At 42.5% G+C, this 19,251-nt stretch overlaps 2 protein-coding genes and 1 non-coding gene across 3 annotated transcripts in view; 1 reads left to right on the top strand and 2 right to left on the bottom strand.

Annotated features, from left to right (window-relative positions):
* MATN2 (matrilin 2) overlaps positions 1-6,411 on the top strand; it is a 77,050-nt gene extending 70,639 nt beyond the window's left edge. The window contains exons 24-27 of the mRNA XM_074815257.1: positions 1,940-2,011; positions 2,576-2,683; positions 2,922-3,017; positions 6,063-6,411. Coding sequence (XP_074671358.1) covers positions 1,940-2,011; positions 2,576-2,683; positions 2,922-3,017; positions 6,063-6,115 — 329 coding nt within the window. The 3' untranslated portion in view covers positions 6,116-6,411. The remainder of the gene's footprint in view (positions 1-1,939; positions 2,012-2,575; positions 2,684-2,921; positions 3,018-6,062) is intronic.
* Positions 6,412-7,946: 1,535 nt separating this feature from the next.
* RPL30 (ribosomal protein L30) lies at positions 7,947-11,970 on the bottom strand. The gene is made up of 5 exons (XM_074815272.1): positions 11,895-11,970; positions 11,754-11,804; positions 10,583-10,728; positions 9,346-9,476; positions 7,947-8,114 (listed from the first exon to the last, which is right to left on the bottom strand). The coding sequence occupies exons 2-5, from the start codon at positions 11,772-11,774 to the stop codon at positions 8,065-8,067; spliced, it is 348 nt and encodes a 115-aa protein (XP_074671373.1). The 5' UTR covers positions 11,775-11,804; positions 11,895-11,970; the 3' UTR covers positions 7,947-8,064.
* On the bottom strand, positions 8,339-8,473 carry LOC141934644 (small nucleolar RNA SNORA72). The gene has a single exon (XR_012626390.1). It is a non-coding gene; the product is annotated as a small nucleolar RNA SNORA72 (small nucleolar RNA).
* Positions 11,971-19,251: the final 7,281 nt, after the last annotated feature.

The raw sequence follows: 19,251 nt of genomic DNA, 5'->3' as shown, positions 1-19,251 counted from the left end.
TACACGGTCACACACTATATTTGTCACAAGACCCCAACCCTGATCAGATGACAGTATGCAGCAGCCTCCTGGATAACATTCTGTTCTCCTTCCAAACTGCGGAACACTTTTGAAGACATGCTTTTTTGAAGATGCTTTCTCACAGTCTTTTCTTAACAAAATACTTGGGTTTTGTTACAAAACAGAACACTGAAAACAAACCTTTAGCATTGTTCCCTGACAAATTTGAGTATTTATGTTGGCTGCACCGACTTCACCAAGGGACTCTGTTAGGGTTAGCAGCTAGCTGCTGTCACTACTTATTATTCACAGCTTTACAGAAGTGATGAGATCAGAAATCTTTGGACCCTAACCAGTTTCTCAGGAGTTTCTGAAATGCTCAATTTTCATCCCAAACTGGAGACCATCTGCCACACTTCTACCAGTATATCTCAGTCTTCCTTCCTGTCCCTTACATCTGAATCCTAATTATTTGTCTATACCAGCCCAGTATCCAAAGCTCAAACTTTCCAGGTCAGTTCCTCTGTCCTTCCTAGAGAGCCTCCTCATTAGCCTACAGCTCTTAAAGATTTACTTCTAGAGTAAACCATTACCGAGGGTCAAACACTCAAGGTTCATCTTACTTGTTTCTTTCCTCCTGCACTGGAAATCTCACCATCCTTGTTCCCGTGGTCATTCGTCTGTCAGACTCCTCACTCAATTTGTTTCACTCATTCCCTCAGGATCTCATCCCACACCTCTCTGCCCTGAACTCTTCTCCAAAATCTGTGTTCCTTCCACCAGGTGGTTCCCACACAGACTTTTGGACATATATAAATACTGTAGTTCTGCCCACTGAACTCTGGTGGTCTTACTCAACCATGCATCTCTGTTCATTCCCTGTTCCTCATGTTCAGTCATCCCAGTCCCCACCCAGAGGGTCTCATCTCCTTCCCAGTGCACCTTTGCACAGCTGTGTCCATCAAAATTCACTAGACCAACAGATATCTCAATAGCTGTAACAAACCTGTAGGGCCCAGAAGCATCCTCCACTTCCCTACTGCACCTTCATGGCATATCAGGAGAGTTTGCACGATCACCTTTCAGTGAAGGAACAACGGGTACATTCAGAGGGAGGGAGTCCCAGATGCTCCATCTGCTCCCCTGGCATAGTTGATCAAGTTGTGCAGTTAAATGTATGTTCTTCAGCTCATGTGGGGCATTAAGAACTCCATAGTTAATTGAAGGTGAAGCATTTTATTTTCTAGAAAAGAACCATTCTTAAGGAACCAAACCGCCTCTACTTACCCTCTTGTGGCAAGAAAGGGGTAGTGCACAGAGTGGCTGAGGTGGTTATACACCTACACATAAAATTGGCTTCCATTTCTCTCTTGACTGAAGAGATAGGTATATGGAGTTTGAAATAAATTCCTACATTTTAAAGACTATGCTTCATGAATTAGAACTTGTATTTTTGCTTATAACTATAGTGCATCAAATAAAAACCCTACTGCACCCTTCTCACCTCAACACTCCCAACACCCTGATCAATGTTTCCCATTATAAAGGAGAAAATTGAAGGAGAGTAAGAAATTTCTTCCTTCTCCAAGCAGTTTTATTCAGTTCACCCCAAAGGACTGATGGATGACATGCAAGAATTTTCGCTAAAGGACACAAAGTAGGTTGCTGTCATTTCAGACTGCTTCACTACTATTAATCTATTTGTAAAGCACTTCTCGTTTTGGAGGAGTTCCTCCAGTAGTCTGAGTTGAAGGGTGAGTCCTGGAGTTTCCATCAACACTGGACCTCTTCTAAACTGCACAGGTATGAAGCATTCTCCACGTGTTATGAGACACAAACACTAAGTTACTGGTAAGAAACATCTCTGCTTCTAGGGAATGTGAACATTTTTATTGCTCCTTTTGTGATCTCATTTCCTTTGGCAATTTCTTTCTACCAGCCTTGAAAATGTCAGCTCACCAGCAGGATCCAGCATCTGGGAGGCTTCATAAGACTGGTCCACAGCCTTCAGGTTGGCTGTTTTAACTCAGTATCTTGCTGTCTCCCCAGATCATTGCTAAATTGCCTTTTCATGCGACCTTCTGTAGAGAACCCTAACAATTCACCTAGGAGAACTGTTCATCCCATTCCCCTTCTTACCCTCCTCCAAGCCACCCTCCTTTCTGTAATTCAAACCTGCTTTGTACAAAAAATTTGAGATTCACTGTAACAAATGCATGGCTGCATGCTTCTTACACCATCCAAATGAATTACTTCATGGGGAAACTTGTATTTCAATACTGTGCTTGATATTTCAAAGCATGTTCAGCTTTCAATCACTTCTGTTTCTCACAGGAACCTTCACAACTCCCTTTCAGTTCTGCAACCCACAACTTGTATCATGTATACAGTAAACGCAGCCTAACAGCTCGATTCCTTCACATCTTTGTATCCCTAGTCCTCTCCATGAATGATCCTCACTGCAATCAGTGAGATTACTAATTAAGGAGAACTCTGTGCATGTGAGTAGAAAAAAAATATTGTATAATTAAGCAAAGTGGGTTTGATTTTTAGAGTTTTGGGGGGTTTCCTGCAGGACCTGAATCAACCACGATAGCCATCACAGATGTCATTGCCTGTCCCAGTCTTGCAGTACACCACAAGTATCTTTTTGAAGACAGTCACACTCACTCAAGAACAACAGGTAATCATGTTACCTTTGTTTAGAATAATACAGACTGCTCTTTAAATATATAGACCTAAATGTTGTGTGCTATTTTCCAGTATTTACAAAATCTGCCCCAGAGCATTCCTTTGGATGTTGACCTGAGAACACGAAGCTGTATTAAACCTGCTCTGCATTTATAAGTCCTTGTCATTTCCTCCCCCATCCCTTTCAATTTATTCAGCATTTAGCCTATGCTTGACTGTTTGTTTTTCAGCAACAGCTTCAAAAGATAAAGACCAGTGCAAATGTGAAAACCTTGTGACATTCCAGAACTATGCAACCAATGAAGTAAGAAAACTCACCCAGCGATATATCCTTTCAGAACAATTGTTTCTTACATAGAAGACAAGGGGGGCAGGTTACAGGAATCTAACACACATCAAGTCTAAGCTGTCTCCATAGCTCAAATCAATCTACTGTAATGAAAAACTAAACTATTTAATAGATAAACTCCAAGAAGCAAGGCTTTAAGACTTGAAATCTGCCTCTCCTTCACAGAAGGGACCAAAATATTAATAAGGATCTTAAATTTTACTAATTCCTAACAGTAGACCTCTTCAGGGACAGCAAAGAAATGACACGTCAGATTCAAGACTAACACTCTTTGCTTTGCATTATTTCTTCAGATGGTATCAAAACAGCGTTTACTGGCTACAGGAATCAGAATACAGGAGATGTTTCCCTTCTGAACTGCTTGGTGAAGCACCACATGCAGTGAGTCATTTAAAACAATACTCCAAATGAAGAGGAATTCAGGGGACTGAGGTCTGATTAATATCACATAAACAAATATGCAGATGAAAATTAGTTAAGTGCAGATCGATAGCTTCCCCCCCGAGTTAGTCTGTCTTTTCAAGGGAGCTGTTAGTAGAGTAGCCTTTACACTATCTGTAACATCCACCAGATGTCTCAGGAGACAACAGGAACAAATTTGCAATACAACTTTCTGCAGTATTTATGCAACAAGTTCCTGAGGTTTTTTCCAAGAAAGCTGCTTCTGCCTAATCAAATAAATAGTAAGAAGACATCACATCTTCTATTTAAGTTTTTTAACTGTGTGCAAGATCTATAAGCACTTATTTTCTGCACGGAAGTGCAGTGATACAAACAGCTCCTAACTGTGTGCTTCCTATACAAGAACAGCTTCAAACTGAGGAACCTGTGGAGTTAACAGTCTGTCCAGAGTCAGGCTAACAGAGCCCTCGGTGGCTGTAGCAGCAGGCAAGACCACAGAGGGCTCTGTTAACAATGCAAAAATACTACCTGCCAGTTCAGACCTTACCTCCAGCTATTTTGTGTAACTGCAGCAGCCAGTCTCGCTCACCTTCCCAAGTGAATCCTTCAGCAGATAGCTTAAGGAATCATCTTCTTATCACCTGATTAATTTTAAATTACTCCATGCAAAGAATTACTTCATCAAGGGGGAGAAAGCCAGTGTAATGTTATTGCTAGGTGCTTCAAATGCTCATCAACATTTATACTCCTCTGAAGGGACTTCTCCAAAGCCTCTAAATTACTTCGGAGAAAAATCTCTAGGTAATTTCCCACATCCTTAAGAGCATTATCTAGACACAGTTCCAACCTAGATGCTGACAAGAAAGGAGACCACTCCTCCCCCTTCAGCTGAAGCCTTAGCCTCTCTACCATAATCTCAGGCAGCTGGGCTATGAGGAACTCTGAGCTTACTCAGAATCGAAGAAAGCAGAGCTTAGCAACATGTGCTTTTTTGGTACCTGAGCAGGCAACCCTGTGATTTTTAAGAGTCCAAGAGGGACTCAAGGTGATGGAAGCACTGCTGACACTGAGCCAAAGACCTACACATTTTGACAGGAACAGTGCCAAGCACCTCCCCAGAGCACTGTGCAATCACTGCTTTGAACAGAGTAAGAACTATGCAGTTTCCTCTCCATTACAAACCTTGTTTCTCTGTCTTATCTGAAGAGCAGCTCAGATACCAAGTGATATATTAGTTCTTGGTAACTGCTGAAGACTGCTGGCCAGTCCCCATACCAGGGATCTGGGGGGAGAGGGAGAACTGGCTACAAAACTAGCTCCAGTTACATAGCATAAATTCAGAGGGACCAATCCACACTGTTAATGATTTGTATCCAACTACATTTAACTAGCAGATGAATGCAGTTTCTACTGCTTGAACTTTGCCTCTGTAAACACTTGAGAAACATTGATGTTGCATAGAAAGCACCTCAAATGACACTAGCATGCATGTAGTAATCCCTTCTGCATGACAGTTGAGGAATTACCAAACACAAACCTGATGTACGGGCAGGCTGGTCCCCACAGAAGCAGGACTCCCACTCTTGTGCCTTACTAGCAAGGGGGTAGATTCTCGGGCTGTCAATGTGATGTGGGGGGGCACATGGTTGTTCTGGCCAGACTCAGAGCCTCAATTCAATTTGCCTGTCTACCCTAACCAATATCTAACAGACCCTTGTCTAAGATCCCACTTTTATATGCCAGGTTCTCCATTTTCCCTTGTGCAAGATCTTAAAGCATTGAAATCAAGACACTAAGCAAACAAGCAGAGTGGGGTGCAATAACTTAGTCCTTTTAAGGTGGGCCTCAGTCCTTCAGTTCCCTCTTGATGCTAGGTCCCCTCTTCCTCTCAGCTTCCCCTAGCTCCAGCCTTACTATGGCTCTTGGAGAGAGGTGGTCAGGTGAATGATACCAAACCAACCTCCTGCCACTGACAGACCATTCCTGTCAGCTGGAGGTGCTATGAGGAAAGTGATGCTGTACACCGCTTTACATTGCTACAGCTTCGTATTTTCAGTGGAGCCAGCCACAGATCCCATGGAACTGTCTCTGCTCCACTCCACATCTGTCTGGAACCACTGGCTTTGTGAAAACAGTACCCTACGCTACACCACATCACCGTAAGGCAGGAATAGATCATCAGCAGACATTCTTACTGCAGTCATGGAGCTCCGTACTATTTTGTAATTGACTGTTAGCTAGTTTTCCATGTGATTAAGTGAAACTTTTTTTAACAGCATTAACTAGGATAAATATTTAGCTTCCCTTTAAAATAGAGGCCAGTTTTCAGAACCACTGGCCTTTTTAATAAGCTGCAGCCTGAACTTCATGTCAAGGTATGCCTGTCAACAAATGGGGCTTCACACAGCTTTCTCACCTCAGCTGATTGAAGCAGAACAAGAAAATACAGGGGAGTATGATATCGGAAACTACTGGAAGTCAAAGAGGATAACAAATAAGAGAAAAGTACATAGCAATCAAAAAAAGTACATAGCAACAGAAGACCATAGCAATCAGGCAGCTGACACTTCTTCTATTAATGCATCCTATCAGTACCTCTCTTTCCTTAACTTCTGTCTACTGGAAGAAATGACGAAGAGAATGGAAGACTTGGAAAACAGGCTAAAATACTGACCAGAATTTAAAGTGTATACTACACTGTATATTTATACATACAAACTTGTCAGAACTATTTTCTTAAACTGGTTCAAAGTAGAACAACAAATCCATGTGTCTGAAGTTGCAAAGATTATTTTGAATCCCTGCATCTATATACTATGTGTTCTGTCTTGCATTGATTGCAGATAAGAAGTGTTGAAAATTTTATATATATAAACAATTTAGTAACTAGCAAAAATTCTAATTAAGCAAAACTAAACAACTGAAATAAGCTATGCAAAATAATAAAACACTTATTTTTTGAAGTGAAACCTCCATGTTTTGAAATACTTTTAGGGTATGAATTTATTTGGCTTGCTTTTCTGCATTTCCCTCCTCCACTCTGCTAGTATTTTAAGCACCCTGTCTGTGTGCATATATATAGTTCTATATATACATACATATACAAAAACAAGTGGGACAACATTCCCAGCAATTAGGTTTCACTTATATTCTTCAAACGAGTACTGAGATCAGTTGGAAGTAAAACTACAAATTCATACATCTGTGTTGAAACTGTGATGAAAGTAAATGCACAAAGGGGGAAGTCTGCTGGATTATCAGGGTATCACAATCCAAAGTTTCAAGTACTTTTTCTCTTATCACATCCAGACCATGTAACTTCTCCCTACTGTTCCTCCATCAGTATTCAATGATTCTCTAACTTTCCTGAATGCAACTAGTATTTTAATTATGAAAACATTCTTTGGGCAATACAAATAGCTGCATGCCTCTCTGTCAAACACTAAGACACAAACAAATACAGCAAATTGCTTCCAGCCATTCTGGCCAACTGAAATGCCTTGAAGTTTTACTTCTTTCCCTTGGCAGAAAACAGCATGCTTCTGCTAGCTTTACTTCCACACTAACAGCAGTATCTAAACTATCTCTTAAACTGATCCAGACCTGTGGTTTAATAGGTAGACACTAGCACTTCTTCCTTTGCTTTGACACCCATTGGTTTGCCTCTTTACTATCTCCAAATGGAAATAAACAACTTCATGCATTCCATACCTGAAGCAGAAATAGTTGCAGCAAAACTAGATAAAGTGATCTCGCATAAGCTAATGAGTGTGCATGGATAGGTAGCAGCAAGCTTTAAAAGGTACTTTGTGCTTTAGCATACTTTGGCAAACACAATGCAAGTCCTGCAAGGATACCGGTACAGACTGATTTTCATTAGGTGTTTCTTTTACTGCATGTCAGCAAAGCACTGACACCTCCATTAATAATCACTAGTAATAAGGAACATCCTGCAGGCACTGTCTTGCACAAAACAAGCACAAATCTGTAAAGATAGCAATGTCCTCAGTGACTTGAAAACACCAACTCATCTGTCTTTAACATCTTCAGAAAACTAAAAAAGGGACTAATTTAAAATTAGATTTGAGAAGTTAGATGGTATCTTAGGATATGTAACATCATACTTTCAATGTCTAGCAGCTATCCTATTTGCTATTTGACAGATATATATTCTCTTGGAAGGAAAGACAAAAGGGATAATTTGCATTAGTACTTTGTGATTGACTTGGAAAAAATAGTGTGAATTTTTCAAATGTAAGTAAACCCCCTGGGATCCCCCACCAACATCCTAAATTTGCTACTGTACCTCACATTACGCCTTGTTTTTGCATTAGCACTCCAAAACTGAAAATTAAAGCAGCCCTAGCCTGTTGGGATTTGGCACCATACTTGCCATGATCAAGTCTTCCTCCACTTACCTCTCAAGATCCACAGCTTCCTGAGAAAGAAACCAGCAAGTTTTGTCCTGTGAAGGTTATTTCTAACAGAACAGGAAACACAGCAGTGGTAATCAATCTTCATTTATATAGTTTGTGCCCTAAAACCAGCAAAGGTATAATACAAATTTTTCTTAAAACGCATCTGTAACCAGTTTTATTGTAGAAATAACACCTTTACAGCATTTACTTCTCACTGGTTTGTTCTGGCATGCTTCTAATGATGTCAGAGTCACCTGTAAAACAAAAATATATTATTACAAGAGGACCCACAGAAAGATCTGTTTTCACAAATAAGCCAAAAAGTAAAAAACACTCTAACACACTGATTCCACAAATATAAAACAACTTAAAAGCAATACAGTCTGTTTAGAAAAAAACAAGTCATTTTGATGGCTTGATTAAAAAGACTTGTAACTATTTTGCTAATCCATACACAATATTTTTACAGTAATTATGTACCTGTCACTAGCATTTACAAAGCCAGTACTAGAGCAACAATCTAGTCCTGGAGGACACAATGCATAGTTTTAATATAGCGAATGTCTAGCCTCCCCTGATCACGAAAATATCAGGACAGCGAGAATATTCGCATTACGTAGTGGTAAAATTTACTTGCAGTTCCTTCCCCACCCAGAATGAAACCTAAAAGTAACGTTTTGAAAATTATGTTTACAGCTAGTATTTGAATACAAGCAAGCTAAATAGTTTTCTGAAGAAACAGCATATTCAAACCAATGTCATTTGGGGAACATTTGGTCAAAGTTATTACAGAAATCGTTAAGTCCGTGTGTATGTATTTTGCTCAACAGAACAAAAGATTGATTCTTCTCTTAGAAGATTCTGGAAAGAGGTTGAGAAGTCACCTCATGAGCAGTCTGTATCAGGAACTTGAGCAACCCTGGGACAAAGAGTGCTACCAAACCATAGTAAATACACACAGACTTACAGTTTTAAAATGGAATTTTTAATTTAAGTTTTCAACCCTGGATTAGTATCCACCTGCATATAGGTTATTTTTGTGTATATATCATTCTGGGAAGCAAAACCGCTCACAATCCTGCCTTAGATTAAGATCAGTCAAATAAGGTTGATATAAACAGCACGTTGCACAAGCTCATATTCTAACTGATGGGCTCAGAAACATGTACCATAAAGTTGCTTCCCAGCCACTGAAACCTCATTACAGACCAACAGGTAGACAAAATGAATGCTCACAGGATTTAGCAGTAAAAGAAGCCATATGCAAACATAACCAGCTGTAATTCCAGGTTCTAAGAACCTAGGACTCACAGAAGAACAGGATCTTGGTCAGAGAAAACTATAATTAAGAGTTCAACCTGACAGAAAAGAACAGCAAAGTGTGTCATCATCCCTGCATGTTACTTGCTCAGTGCTGCTACTCACAGGTGAACAGAGGAACCATTGATATGTCCCCACTTGGTCACTATACTGCAAGAGACATACCTGGGTCAATGATGGCCAGTGTGCACACTCTGTAGTATTTTCCGCATGCTGTGCCCAGTTCGATGTTGTTGCCACTATAATGATGGACACCAGTCTTGGCAAGCATAGCGTAGTACTCAATCTCTGATTTTCTGAAATTCAAAAACTATGTGTTACAGTACTGACAAATGATTCTGATTGACTATAAAACAGCGAGAGCAGCTTTAGCTCCAATCACACTTAAACTTTACACAGTTTTCCTTCCCACCCAGAAAAACGCATCTGCTCCTTGCCAGACAGCATCACTACTGTGTTGTGGCTCAGGAACCCTTATCCAGAAGTGTGCTGAAGGTATGCAATGGCAAACCCACTTCTGGAGTGCAAATCCTTGAGGTTGCTCCTACACATGTTCATTTCTACAGGGAAGAAGGGGATTCAGGACTTCCAGACTTCCAAAAGGCTGTAGGAGCTACGCCAAAGTACATACATGACAACCATTATTAATGCAGATACCCAGTGGCTGCTGAACAAACATCTGGCTGCTGCTAGCTGTTAAATAAACTACCTTGCTTTAAAAAAAAAAACAAAAAAAATTCAATCTACATTCCCTTCTCTTGTGACTTCCACCAGGAGATTCTAGTGGTCAATACTGTTCCTCGAGCACTTTTGGGATTCCCACTAACATGCTGCCTACTGTAACAGTCCTGCCATTTCTCAAGTATCTAATTTTGGTTTTCTGCATTTAGTTTCTTGAATATGTTACTATCTCTCGATGACAAAAAGGGCCAGAAATTCAACAAGGAAATTGTCAGGAAGTTAGTGAAGATTTCATTCTCAAAGAAGCAATTTCACTGACCAGGAACCTAAATTTATAACTTATTTGGACAGCAAATTTTGTGTTCTTCAAATATTTCAAATCACTGTCAATTACTAGTTTTCTTACCTGTAAAATTATTTTCCAAGACAGTACTTTGAAAAAACATAGGAATTCAGTCCCATTATACTTTTAATGAATGCTATCACAGCGTGAAAAGCTTACAGTATCTTCACTAGTGCAAAACTCTGTGAATTAGAAAGCTAGAAAAATCTTGGAAAGCATTTCAACTCATCCAGATGCGAAATCATTATATATCAAACAATCCATCACTTTTATTTCACAGCACTCTGGAATATGCCAAAGTACTCTGCATTAATAATTCACTGTAGCAATTAACATGACGTACATACCATAGAATTGTTTTTTCATATATCTGCTTACCTCAAAGCAGGACAGTTGTTGGCTAGGATGACCAACTTGGCTTTGCCCTGCCGAATCATTTTCAGAGTCTGTTTGTATCCTAGCACATATTTACCACTTTTCATAACCAGCTGAAGTCTAGAGTTTATGGACTCTAGGGACTTTTTCTGAAAAAGATGTAAAAAAGGATTATAGTATGTTACTTTACATTTTGCAAAATGACAGAGACCATAAGAAATTAACAAATTCCAAATACAAGCAATCATTTAATAATTTCCCTATAGTTTGCAATGCAGAATAAGAAAAGCCAGCCTACCACATAAGTATGGGAAAGCTTGTGGACAAGAGGGTTGCCAGTTGGGAACTGTTAATGTTGGGTTGATGGTTGGACTGGATGATCTGCCAACCTAGACAATTTTGTGATTCTGTGATTCCCAACTTCATAAAAATACTTCTTACCCATGTATCTTATAACAGGAAAATACATCTTAAAACATTGTTGCTGCGATCTACATTAATCAGTAACATCCGGGTGTATTTGACAAACAAAAAAGCTCAGCTAGTCAAGTCCAATACTACTTCTGCCTTGCAAATTTAAGCCAGGTTTGGAGTCTGTTTGTCTCTTCCTAGGGCACACACTAGTAGCGTTATATCAGTTAGCAGAAACAAGTAATCACACGCTGTACAAGCTGACACTCCCAACGGGAGAGCATGGTACTCATGACAACAGGTAAATTCATTTGCAAGGACGAACACCTTCAGCCAACAAGAAACCCGTACTTTCCAGAGTCGCTCTAAGAGAAGGGCAAGAACATGACAGGAAATACAAAAGCTGAGCTCCAGCCGCACCGGGAACTCAGCGCCAGCTCCCCCTTCCTCCAGCTGGCACAGGCCCTGTAAGCAGCCCGGGAGAGTCCACAGGAGGGAACCGAGATCAGAGAAGCCGGTGGGAAGCGGCCGCAGGGTGCGGCTAGCAGCCTGCCCAAGGAGGGCACGGCCCGAGCTCTGAGAGCCGCCACAGGCGTCTCCGGCTGTGCCCAGGGCCCCCCACCGCCCCAGACCCTGCCGGGGCCCACTCTGCCTCCCCGCAGCGCGACCCGCCCCCCTCCGCCGCCCCGTCCCGCGCAGCGCCCGCCGCTGGCGGAGGCCGGGCCGCCGCCACGTGAGCCCGGCGCGGCCGGCTCCCACTCACCGTCTTCTTCGCGGCCACCATGTTGCTGCCTCGCGTCGCCTCGGGCGGTAACTGGAACACAGGAGTGAACGGGGGGAGGGATTAGCACCCGGCAGCGGCCCTCCGCGCCCGCCCGCGCCGCCCCGGCCGAGCCCCACTCACCGGAGACGCGCCGCCAAGATGGCCGGGCAGCCAGAAAGGAGTGAGCTCCCACAAGACATCGCGGATCCCCGCGCGGCAGCTCTCGCGAGAGCCGCGCGCAGCCGCCGCGCCCCGCCCCGCCCTCCGGCCAATACGCCTGCGCCCAGCCACGGCGGCCAGCACGGGTTGGGGGGGGAGAGCAGCGAGCCCTCAGGAACCGGGCCGCCGCCATAACTGCTGGGCTGGGCCTCCGCGGGTAAGGGGTTGCATCGCCGCCCGTCTCCCTTCGCCCGCCGCACAGTCTCCCGTGTTTCACAGAGCGATTTTAAATGCCCTTCTTCCCGTCACAGCCTTGCGGAGGCTTCAGGTGCTGATCAAGGAACCCCCTTGCAGGGAGAGTCCCAAAGGGCCTGAGCCTCTGGACTGTCACTTCTGCCACAGGGCTGATGTGGAACATTATGGTATGGAGAAAATAAATCTCTTCGGCATCACAAGCCACTGGAGCAATAGACACAGAGGCTGGTCTGACTCCATGTCACCCTGCTGTAGGTGCTGATCACACTGGCTTTCTCTAAAGCAGCAGTGCCTGCATTTTGCTAGGCCCGACAGTGTCTGCCTGCCTCTATAACTCTGCACTGTGGTCATAAATAAACTGTCCCGATGAGATGCAGCCCCAGACTGAGCAAACACCTGGATTTCAAGCATTAAGCGTGCCACTGAGCTTGGGAATAGCTCTGGGCCTGAGACTGCCCACGTTAGTGGGTTCAGCTTGGGTTGTCCTTAGTAAAGCTCCCGGGTTTGCTGGGGGCAATGGCACTTCTCTCCCACCTCGCTGTGCGGTGGCCTTGGCCCACATGAGAGCAGCTCTGTCCACTGCTGTGCTGGAGTCACAGTGCAGGGAAACCTCCTCCTGGCCCCTGTGGGCTCTGGAAACCAATGGCTTGAAAATTAGCTTGCTGAACACGCATGCGCAAGCTATGAACATGGTTATGACATGAAGTTCTCAGTTTCAGGCTAAAAACAGTTATCACTCTGACAGTGGTGTCCAGCCTAGGACAGACACCCCAGGTTGGAGCAGGGAGGAGCAGCGAGCACCACTCCAGCTGGCACCTGCCTGGGCATTGCGGGGATGAGCAAGGTGGGTGTTCAGGGTGTGAGTTTGGGGGATTATCCTGTGACAGACCTCAGAAGGAGGCCCAGGGGTCCACCCACAGGACAGCAAGTCTTCTGGTATGACTTCATGCTCTTAGGACACACCGCACCAGAAGGGTACCCCAGAAGAATTTAATTTTCTTATGACATTACAAAGCTAGCGTAAAAGCTTTTCTAGGTTTGCCTGGGTTAGCACATGCATGGGAGGATCTTGTGCCTGTTGGCTTGAGGAAGTTTGATGCCTTTGCTGATATGGGATATGTAGCAACAAACTAAAAAAGCTGATCCAAAGCATGTTGTATTCAGTTATTCTAGTATGCTTGTATTAATAAAGCTTATTTCAAATAGGGGGAATAATTTATAGCAATATACTGTTATGCCTTTCTAGTGGCATGGCTACCTCCATGCTACCTTTTTTCTGGTATATGATCACACACCTTACCGAAATATTTATAAGAGGATAACCTTCTCAGTGACAAGCAGCCTCTGGTCAAAATGCACACCATCATCCCAACTATTTTTTCTGTGTAGATGCGGGGTAACAACCTTAGGTTTTGACAGATTAGTTCAAGCACCTAGATTAAGATCTAAACTGCTAACACCGAGATAAAGATGAAATAAAGGTATGTTAGAAAAAATATCACCAAACTTAAGTGGAGCTTAAATATCCCAGGTGAAACTCAGACATTGGTCCATCTTTTATTGTAAAGTCCTCTGGGAATAATTTCTAGATTAATCACATATAAATATGTACTATATCAATAATAATAAAAAAAGCGCTACATTTTGATGTGTCTTATTAGTCCAATTTCACTTACTGAAATAATTTTCAGCCCTTTACAGAGTATAATTAAATCAATCTTGAAGTGTACTTCAAACTTTTATTTTCTTTGGTAGCTGAAAACTAAACTCCATTTTGCATCTTATTTTCTTCTTGTTTCGCTTCCTCTCTGTGCCCCAGCACTCAGGTGCATTGCTGTTATTCCTACCATCAAATTGTGACTTTGCTTTTAATTCTTTAAACTTTTACCTGGTTGGTTGTGGTCAGGTGAAACAGTCATCTTTTCTTGCTTGTTGTAATTACTAGCAAGAGAATATAAAGCTCAGTGGGCCTCGTGAAGTCCTCGGTACAATTCCTTTCGATTATGCCATGTTTTATGTGATCCTGCAAAATGTGGGAGCCGTGCACAGCTCCGGAAGAGGGAGCTGTTTTCAAAGGTACCCTTGCAACCTCCGCTCAAATTAGGAGAGAATAAAATACTCTCCTTAAGAGTTTATAAAACTAGTTCTTCCCAGTGATGTGTTTTTAAAATAACCCTGCATTTCCTAAAGATTTTTGTGACAGACACTTTGGTCATTGGACCCCAAATTCTGTCCCTAAATCTGGGTGGTATAAGGATCAGTGGGGGGAAATAGATGCAGAAATGGGCACTATTGTCTCTCACCCCCCAAATCGCTCTTCTGTGGCCATGAAGACCTCTCCTGGGGGTCTGTGGTCCATAAAATGTCCTTTATAAAGGCAAAGGGCCCCAAGTCAGATGAAAGCAACACTAAAAGGAAGAAAAGGCTTTGGCCCCACCAACATTCCTTAAACAGTATTATACAGCCACTCGTCTGTTAAAAATCAGCAGCTGGGAGTGAATGGGTATTTACAATGCAGGTGTTTGAGAATTAAAGCATGGGGGAAGGCACATCAAGCAGAGTTTGGCACCCAGGCACCCCCTGCAGGGGATGCTGAGCTCCCCTCCACGACAAGGCCATGATACAGCAGGAATAAAAGGAGGGAAGGAGCAAACATCAACATCTCCAACAAACAAATCTCAAGATGGAGAGACCCAGGGAGCCGCTGGCAACCTTGGGAAAAGCAGCATTACTTCTTCCAGCACTAACAGCAGGTACCATGGCCGCAGCCAGCCCTCCTGCCTGCCCCACTGGCCACACTCAGCCAGGGAGATCAATTCCTTCACATGCTGACTCAGGTATTACTCTGGCTCTGCAGGCTGGTGTTGAAAGAACGCAGTGGGAGCCCAGCCATCATTTAATGCACAAAGGCTCCACTTTATTAGTACTCACACTTCTTTTATATCCACAATAATTAGTTCATACATATTGCAAAAAGCGAGCTCCTTATAGGTTGCTAAGGTTAGATACATTGGTTGCTAAGGTTAAATACCAATCTCTCCCTTTATGATTTCTGCAAGGCCTTCTACATAGTCCTGCTTCTGTTCTTTGTTCTTCTTTGATACTTTTCGGTATTCTCCCATCACGTCGCCGTTGTCAGCAGTTCCTCGGTGCTGTGCCCTTTCTCACGTAGCCAGTTGTTAGCAAACTGCTCCACATCTCCCCCGTTTTCTTTTTGCACTTGTGCTAAAAATATTGCAGAGGCAGTCTTCTGCAGGGCCCTTTGCAGAAGATTGACAATACATGGCAACATCAAAAGCACAACCACAATTACCAAGATCATGACCCCCACAGACTTGATCAGAGATATTAACCATCCTGAAAGTCCCCAACCTTTAAACATCCTTGTTAACCAATCTAATCCATCATCTTCTGTTAAATGTTTGACACCATCCTTTAGCTGCTGTATGCTTTTAAAAATAGATTCTGAGTGGTCAGACAAATTCATGCAACACATTCCTTCAAATTCCTCACATCCATGTCCTTGCGCTAAAAGCAAAAAATCAATTGCAGCTCTGTTCTGTAAAGTAGCATGTCTAACACTATCAACATCAGTTAAAAGACCACTTAAAGCTAAAGAAGTAGCGTTAGTCTGTTTGCTAAGCCAACATCCCAACTTATTCAAAGTAGTTAAGGCATTTGCAACACCAACTCCTGGTGCCAATATGGAGGCCGTTATGATCTGGCCTGGATTCCAGAATTCAACGTTATCTCGACAAGAACTTTCAAACCGATGAACGGTCCTTGGGACTCGCTTATGTTTTCGAGTCATATTCAGAATCATTGACACATTTGGTGTTAATAACGTGAGACGTCCGAGGCTACACGGGCCTCCATTCAGTTTAGATGGGACGCCTCCCCAGGCACGATCTCCACAGATTAGAAACACACCAGGAGGTAATGCAAGAGGAACAGCAAAAGATCGTGAGATGTTAGTCGAAGTATAATTGCACCAAGCAGTTGAATTATGATAAGCAGCATTAGTTGCATTCACATTTTGCCCTCTCCGTGTGGTGTTATAGGAGTAATTAAAAAACACACAAGCATCCATTATAACAGAGCCTAGCAACTCTAGCTCTTGGGGTTCTTGCGTAACCTGTGGAAGGTGACTGTATACACCATCCCAATTATCTGTACAATTTTTTGGAGAGTTGCAAAGAGAGAAAATCTGAAGGGTTTGTGGGATTGGCCATGTGTCTACTGGCACTCCCACCAAACAGGTGGAGAATGGATTTTCCGGATTCGCAGTAGAAAGGCACAAGGTTTCTTGATGTGTCATATTTGCCAAAGTTACCCAGACATTTTGTTTAGGTTGTGAAACCATCCAGCCTTCAGCTTGATATATTGTCCAAAACAGGCCAATCACGCTGGGTAGGATCTTAATGAAGGTTGCCATCTGTGGAGACACAAGTAAATTCCTAATCCTGATTAATCAATTGTTATTTGTACTTCTATCTTGTATTGCTACGTAACGCCTTTTCATCTGTCCCCACCTACGAGGAGCAATCTGTATCCACGTAGGAATAGCACTATGTATGAAACACTCAGTCTGTAAACATGCAGATTTTGATTCCTGTTCTAACCGTTGCTTATGATGCTGCAGCCACCAAACAGCCGCTGCCAGGGATAACGACTCTCGATTTTCCCACAAACCGAAACACTCTTGAATTGGCTGCCCTGCAAACCTTGCTAATGCCCTCTGTGGGTTGTCATTAATCCATGTGTTACGACAGTTAATACATCTTAACCCAAAATATAGCTGTGATTGGTGTATCCAATATCTTTTTTCACATCCTCCACAAAACACCTTTACCCACGCTTGATGATCTGGATTGTTGCAGTTTAAACAATTTTGCCCACTTCTTATTACATTCCCATTTAACCCCTCAATAATTCTCCATACATCTGACAATGTTGCCCAGTAAAGTGAATGTCCGAGTAGACCCTCAAGTTGGGTCAAAACAGGCTGGATCTTCAGCCGCTGTCGATGAGCTTGTCTCTCCTCCGGTGTCATTGGGAGGTGCGGCAGGTTTCGCCCATCTCGCTGGAACCCATACGGTGCCTGTTGGTGTAGAAACACAAAGATATCCCCTTCCCCATATTACTACTTTAGTTGGTCCTTTCCACAATCCATCTTTTGGATCCTTATAATTTACCCATATCTCTTTCCTTCCCTCACTTACTTTTGCCTTTTCATAATGTAACATAGCTGGTGGTTGTTCTGCGTCTCCAAATATACACAAATGATTCATTACAAATAATGTTTTTGCTAATCTTTCTTGTACATCCTGTATTTCCTGATATTTTGCTACATAACGTTTCAAGGTACCATTTGCTCTCTCAACTATGGCCTGTCCTGTGGGAGAATGCGGTATCCCTGTTACATGCTTCACTCCCCACTTGTTTAAAAATCTTTGCATTCGACTTCCGACATATGCTGGTCCATTGTCTGTCTTTATAGTATTCGGAACTCCCATTATTGCAAAACAACATGTTAAGTGTCTGATTACCTGTGTGGCCTTTTCCCCACTCTGCGCAGAGGCCCATATATATTTGCTATAAGTATCTATAGTAACATGTACATATTTAAGTCTACCAAAACTTTGTATGTGAGTCACATCCATTTGCCATACTTCATTAGATTTCGTCCCTCTAGGATTGACTCCTATTCCAATACCAACCCCTTTATTGTGAAAACTACAAACAGGGCATGTTTTTACTATGGCCGTGGCCTCCGCCATCGTGATGCCAAATTGTGTTTTTAGCCCTTTTGCATTCTGGTGGAATATGTCATGTGCTTCTTTTGCTAATTTGTCTTTCGGCATGGGAACATGTACAGCAGTGGATACCAACTTGTCCGCTCGAGCATTACCTTCCCCAAGTCCTATATCCCATTTATGACTCCTAACATGGATTACAGCATACGGTTGTTCCCTTATTTTTATGGCCCTCTGTAATTGTAAGAACAATTCATAGAGACGCTTATTTTGTACTTCCCTGACTTCTGCATCTTCTATCCTTGCTACTATTCCTGCTACATACATAGAATCAGTTACAATATTCAATGGTTCATTAAACTTAATCATCGCCCAAACTACTGCCAACAGTTCCAAAGTTTGTAGTGTGTCTTGTGCTGTGGCTTTTAATATCTCGTGTTTCCATGTATTATCTTCTTGCCACGTTATAGCTGCTGTCTGAGATTTCTTTCCTGCATCTGTATAAACTGTGATGGCATTCGGAATCGGCGCCTGCTGTCTTTTTGGCTGTTCAATCCAATGTAATTGTCCTAACCATCTCAAAGGTTCCATAGATAATTGATCAGTTGACAACATCATTGGCCCATTTAACATGGCTTCCTGCAATGCTGTGCTATTTGCCAGGTACCACTGCATGGTTTCCTTCTGCATTGGACAGTATATGAATTGAGGTTCTCTTCCACTTATTTGAATAACTCGCACACGACCTTTCTTTACTAAATTTGCTAGTGCCTCAATTTTTTGAAGTAAAGATTTTGATTGTTGTAATGCTGGCGTGATCCATTCTAGCACCCATGTCTCCCCCGTTTTCTTTTTAGACTGCGTAATAGCTCCGAGCAAATGTTGTGAACCCATCCACACAAGTATGTCCAGGGGGAGCTCAGCGTCTCTCCGACGCACTTGTCCAGAAGTAATACGATCCATAATCTGTTGTAGCACTCGCTTCTGGTCTGCTGATAAAGACACCACCTGTGCAGGGTCATTTCCTTTTAACAGTGGTCGTAATTGCTGTAAAAGTTCGTTTGGGATGCCCACTATAGGTTTTAGCCATTGTAAATCTCCTAATAGCTTCTGAGCATCATGCAGTGTTGAAATTTCAGAATTAATTGTCAATTTTTGTGGTGTTACTATTTGTTTCATCAAAGACAATCCCAAATACTTCCATGGAGCTGTTTTTTGTATCTTTTCTGGTGCAATTACCAATCTTTGCTTTGCAAGGGTGTTTACAATTTCTTTTATCTGGGTTTCTGTAAATGGTTCTTTCTGTGCAAATAATATATCATCCATAT

The sequence above is a fragment of the Strix aluco genome, chromosome 1 (assembly GCF_031877795.1).
Source record: "Strix aluco isolate bStrAlu1 chromosome 1, bStrAlu1.hap1, whole genome shotgun sequence".
Taxonomy (NCBI): domain Eukaryota; kingdom Metazoa; phylum Chordata; class Aves; order Strigiformes; family Strigidae; genus Strix; species Strix aluco.
Note: the sequence above shows the minus strand (reverse complement) of the source record. Positions and strands in the feature narration are given on the sequence as shown.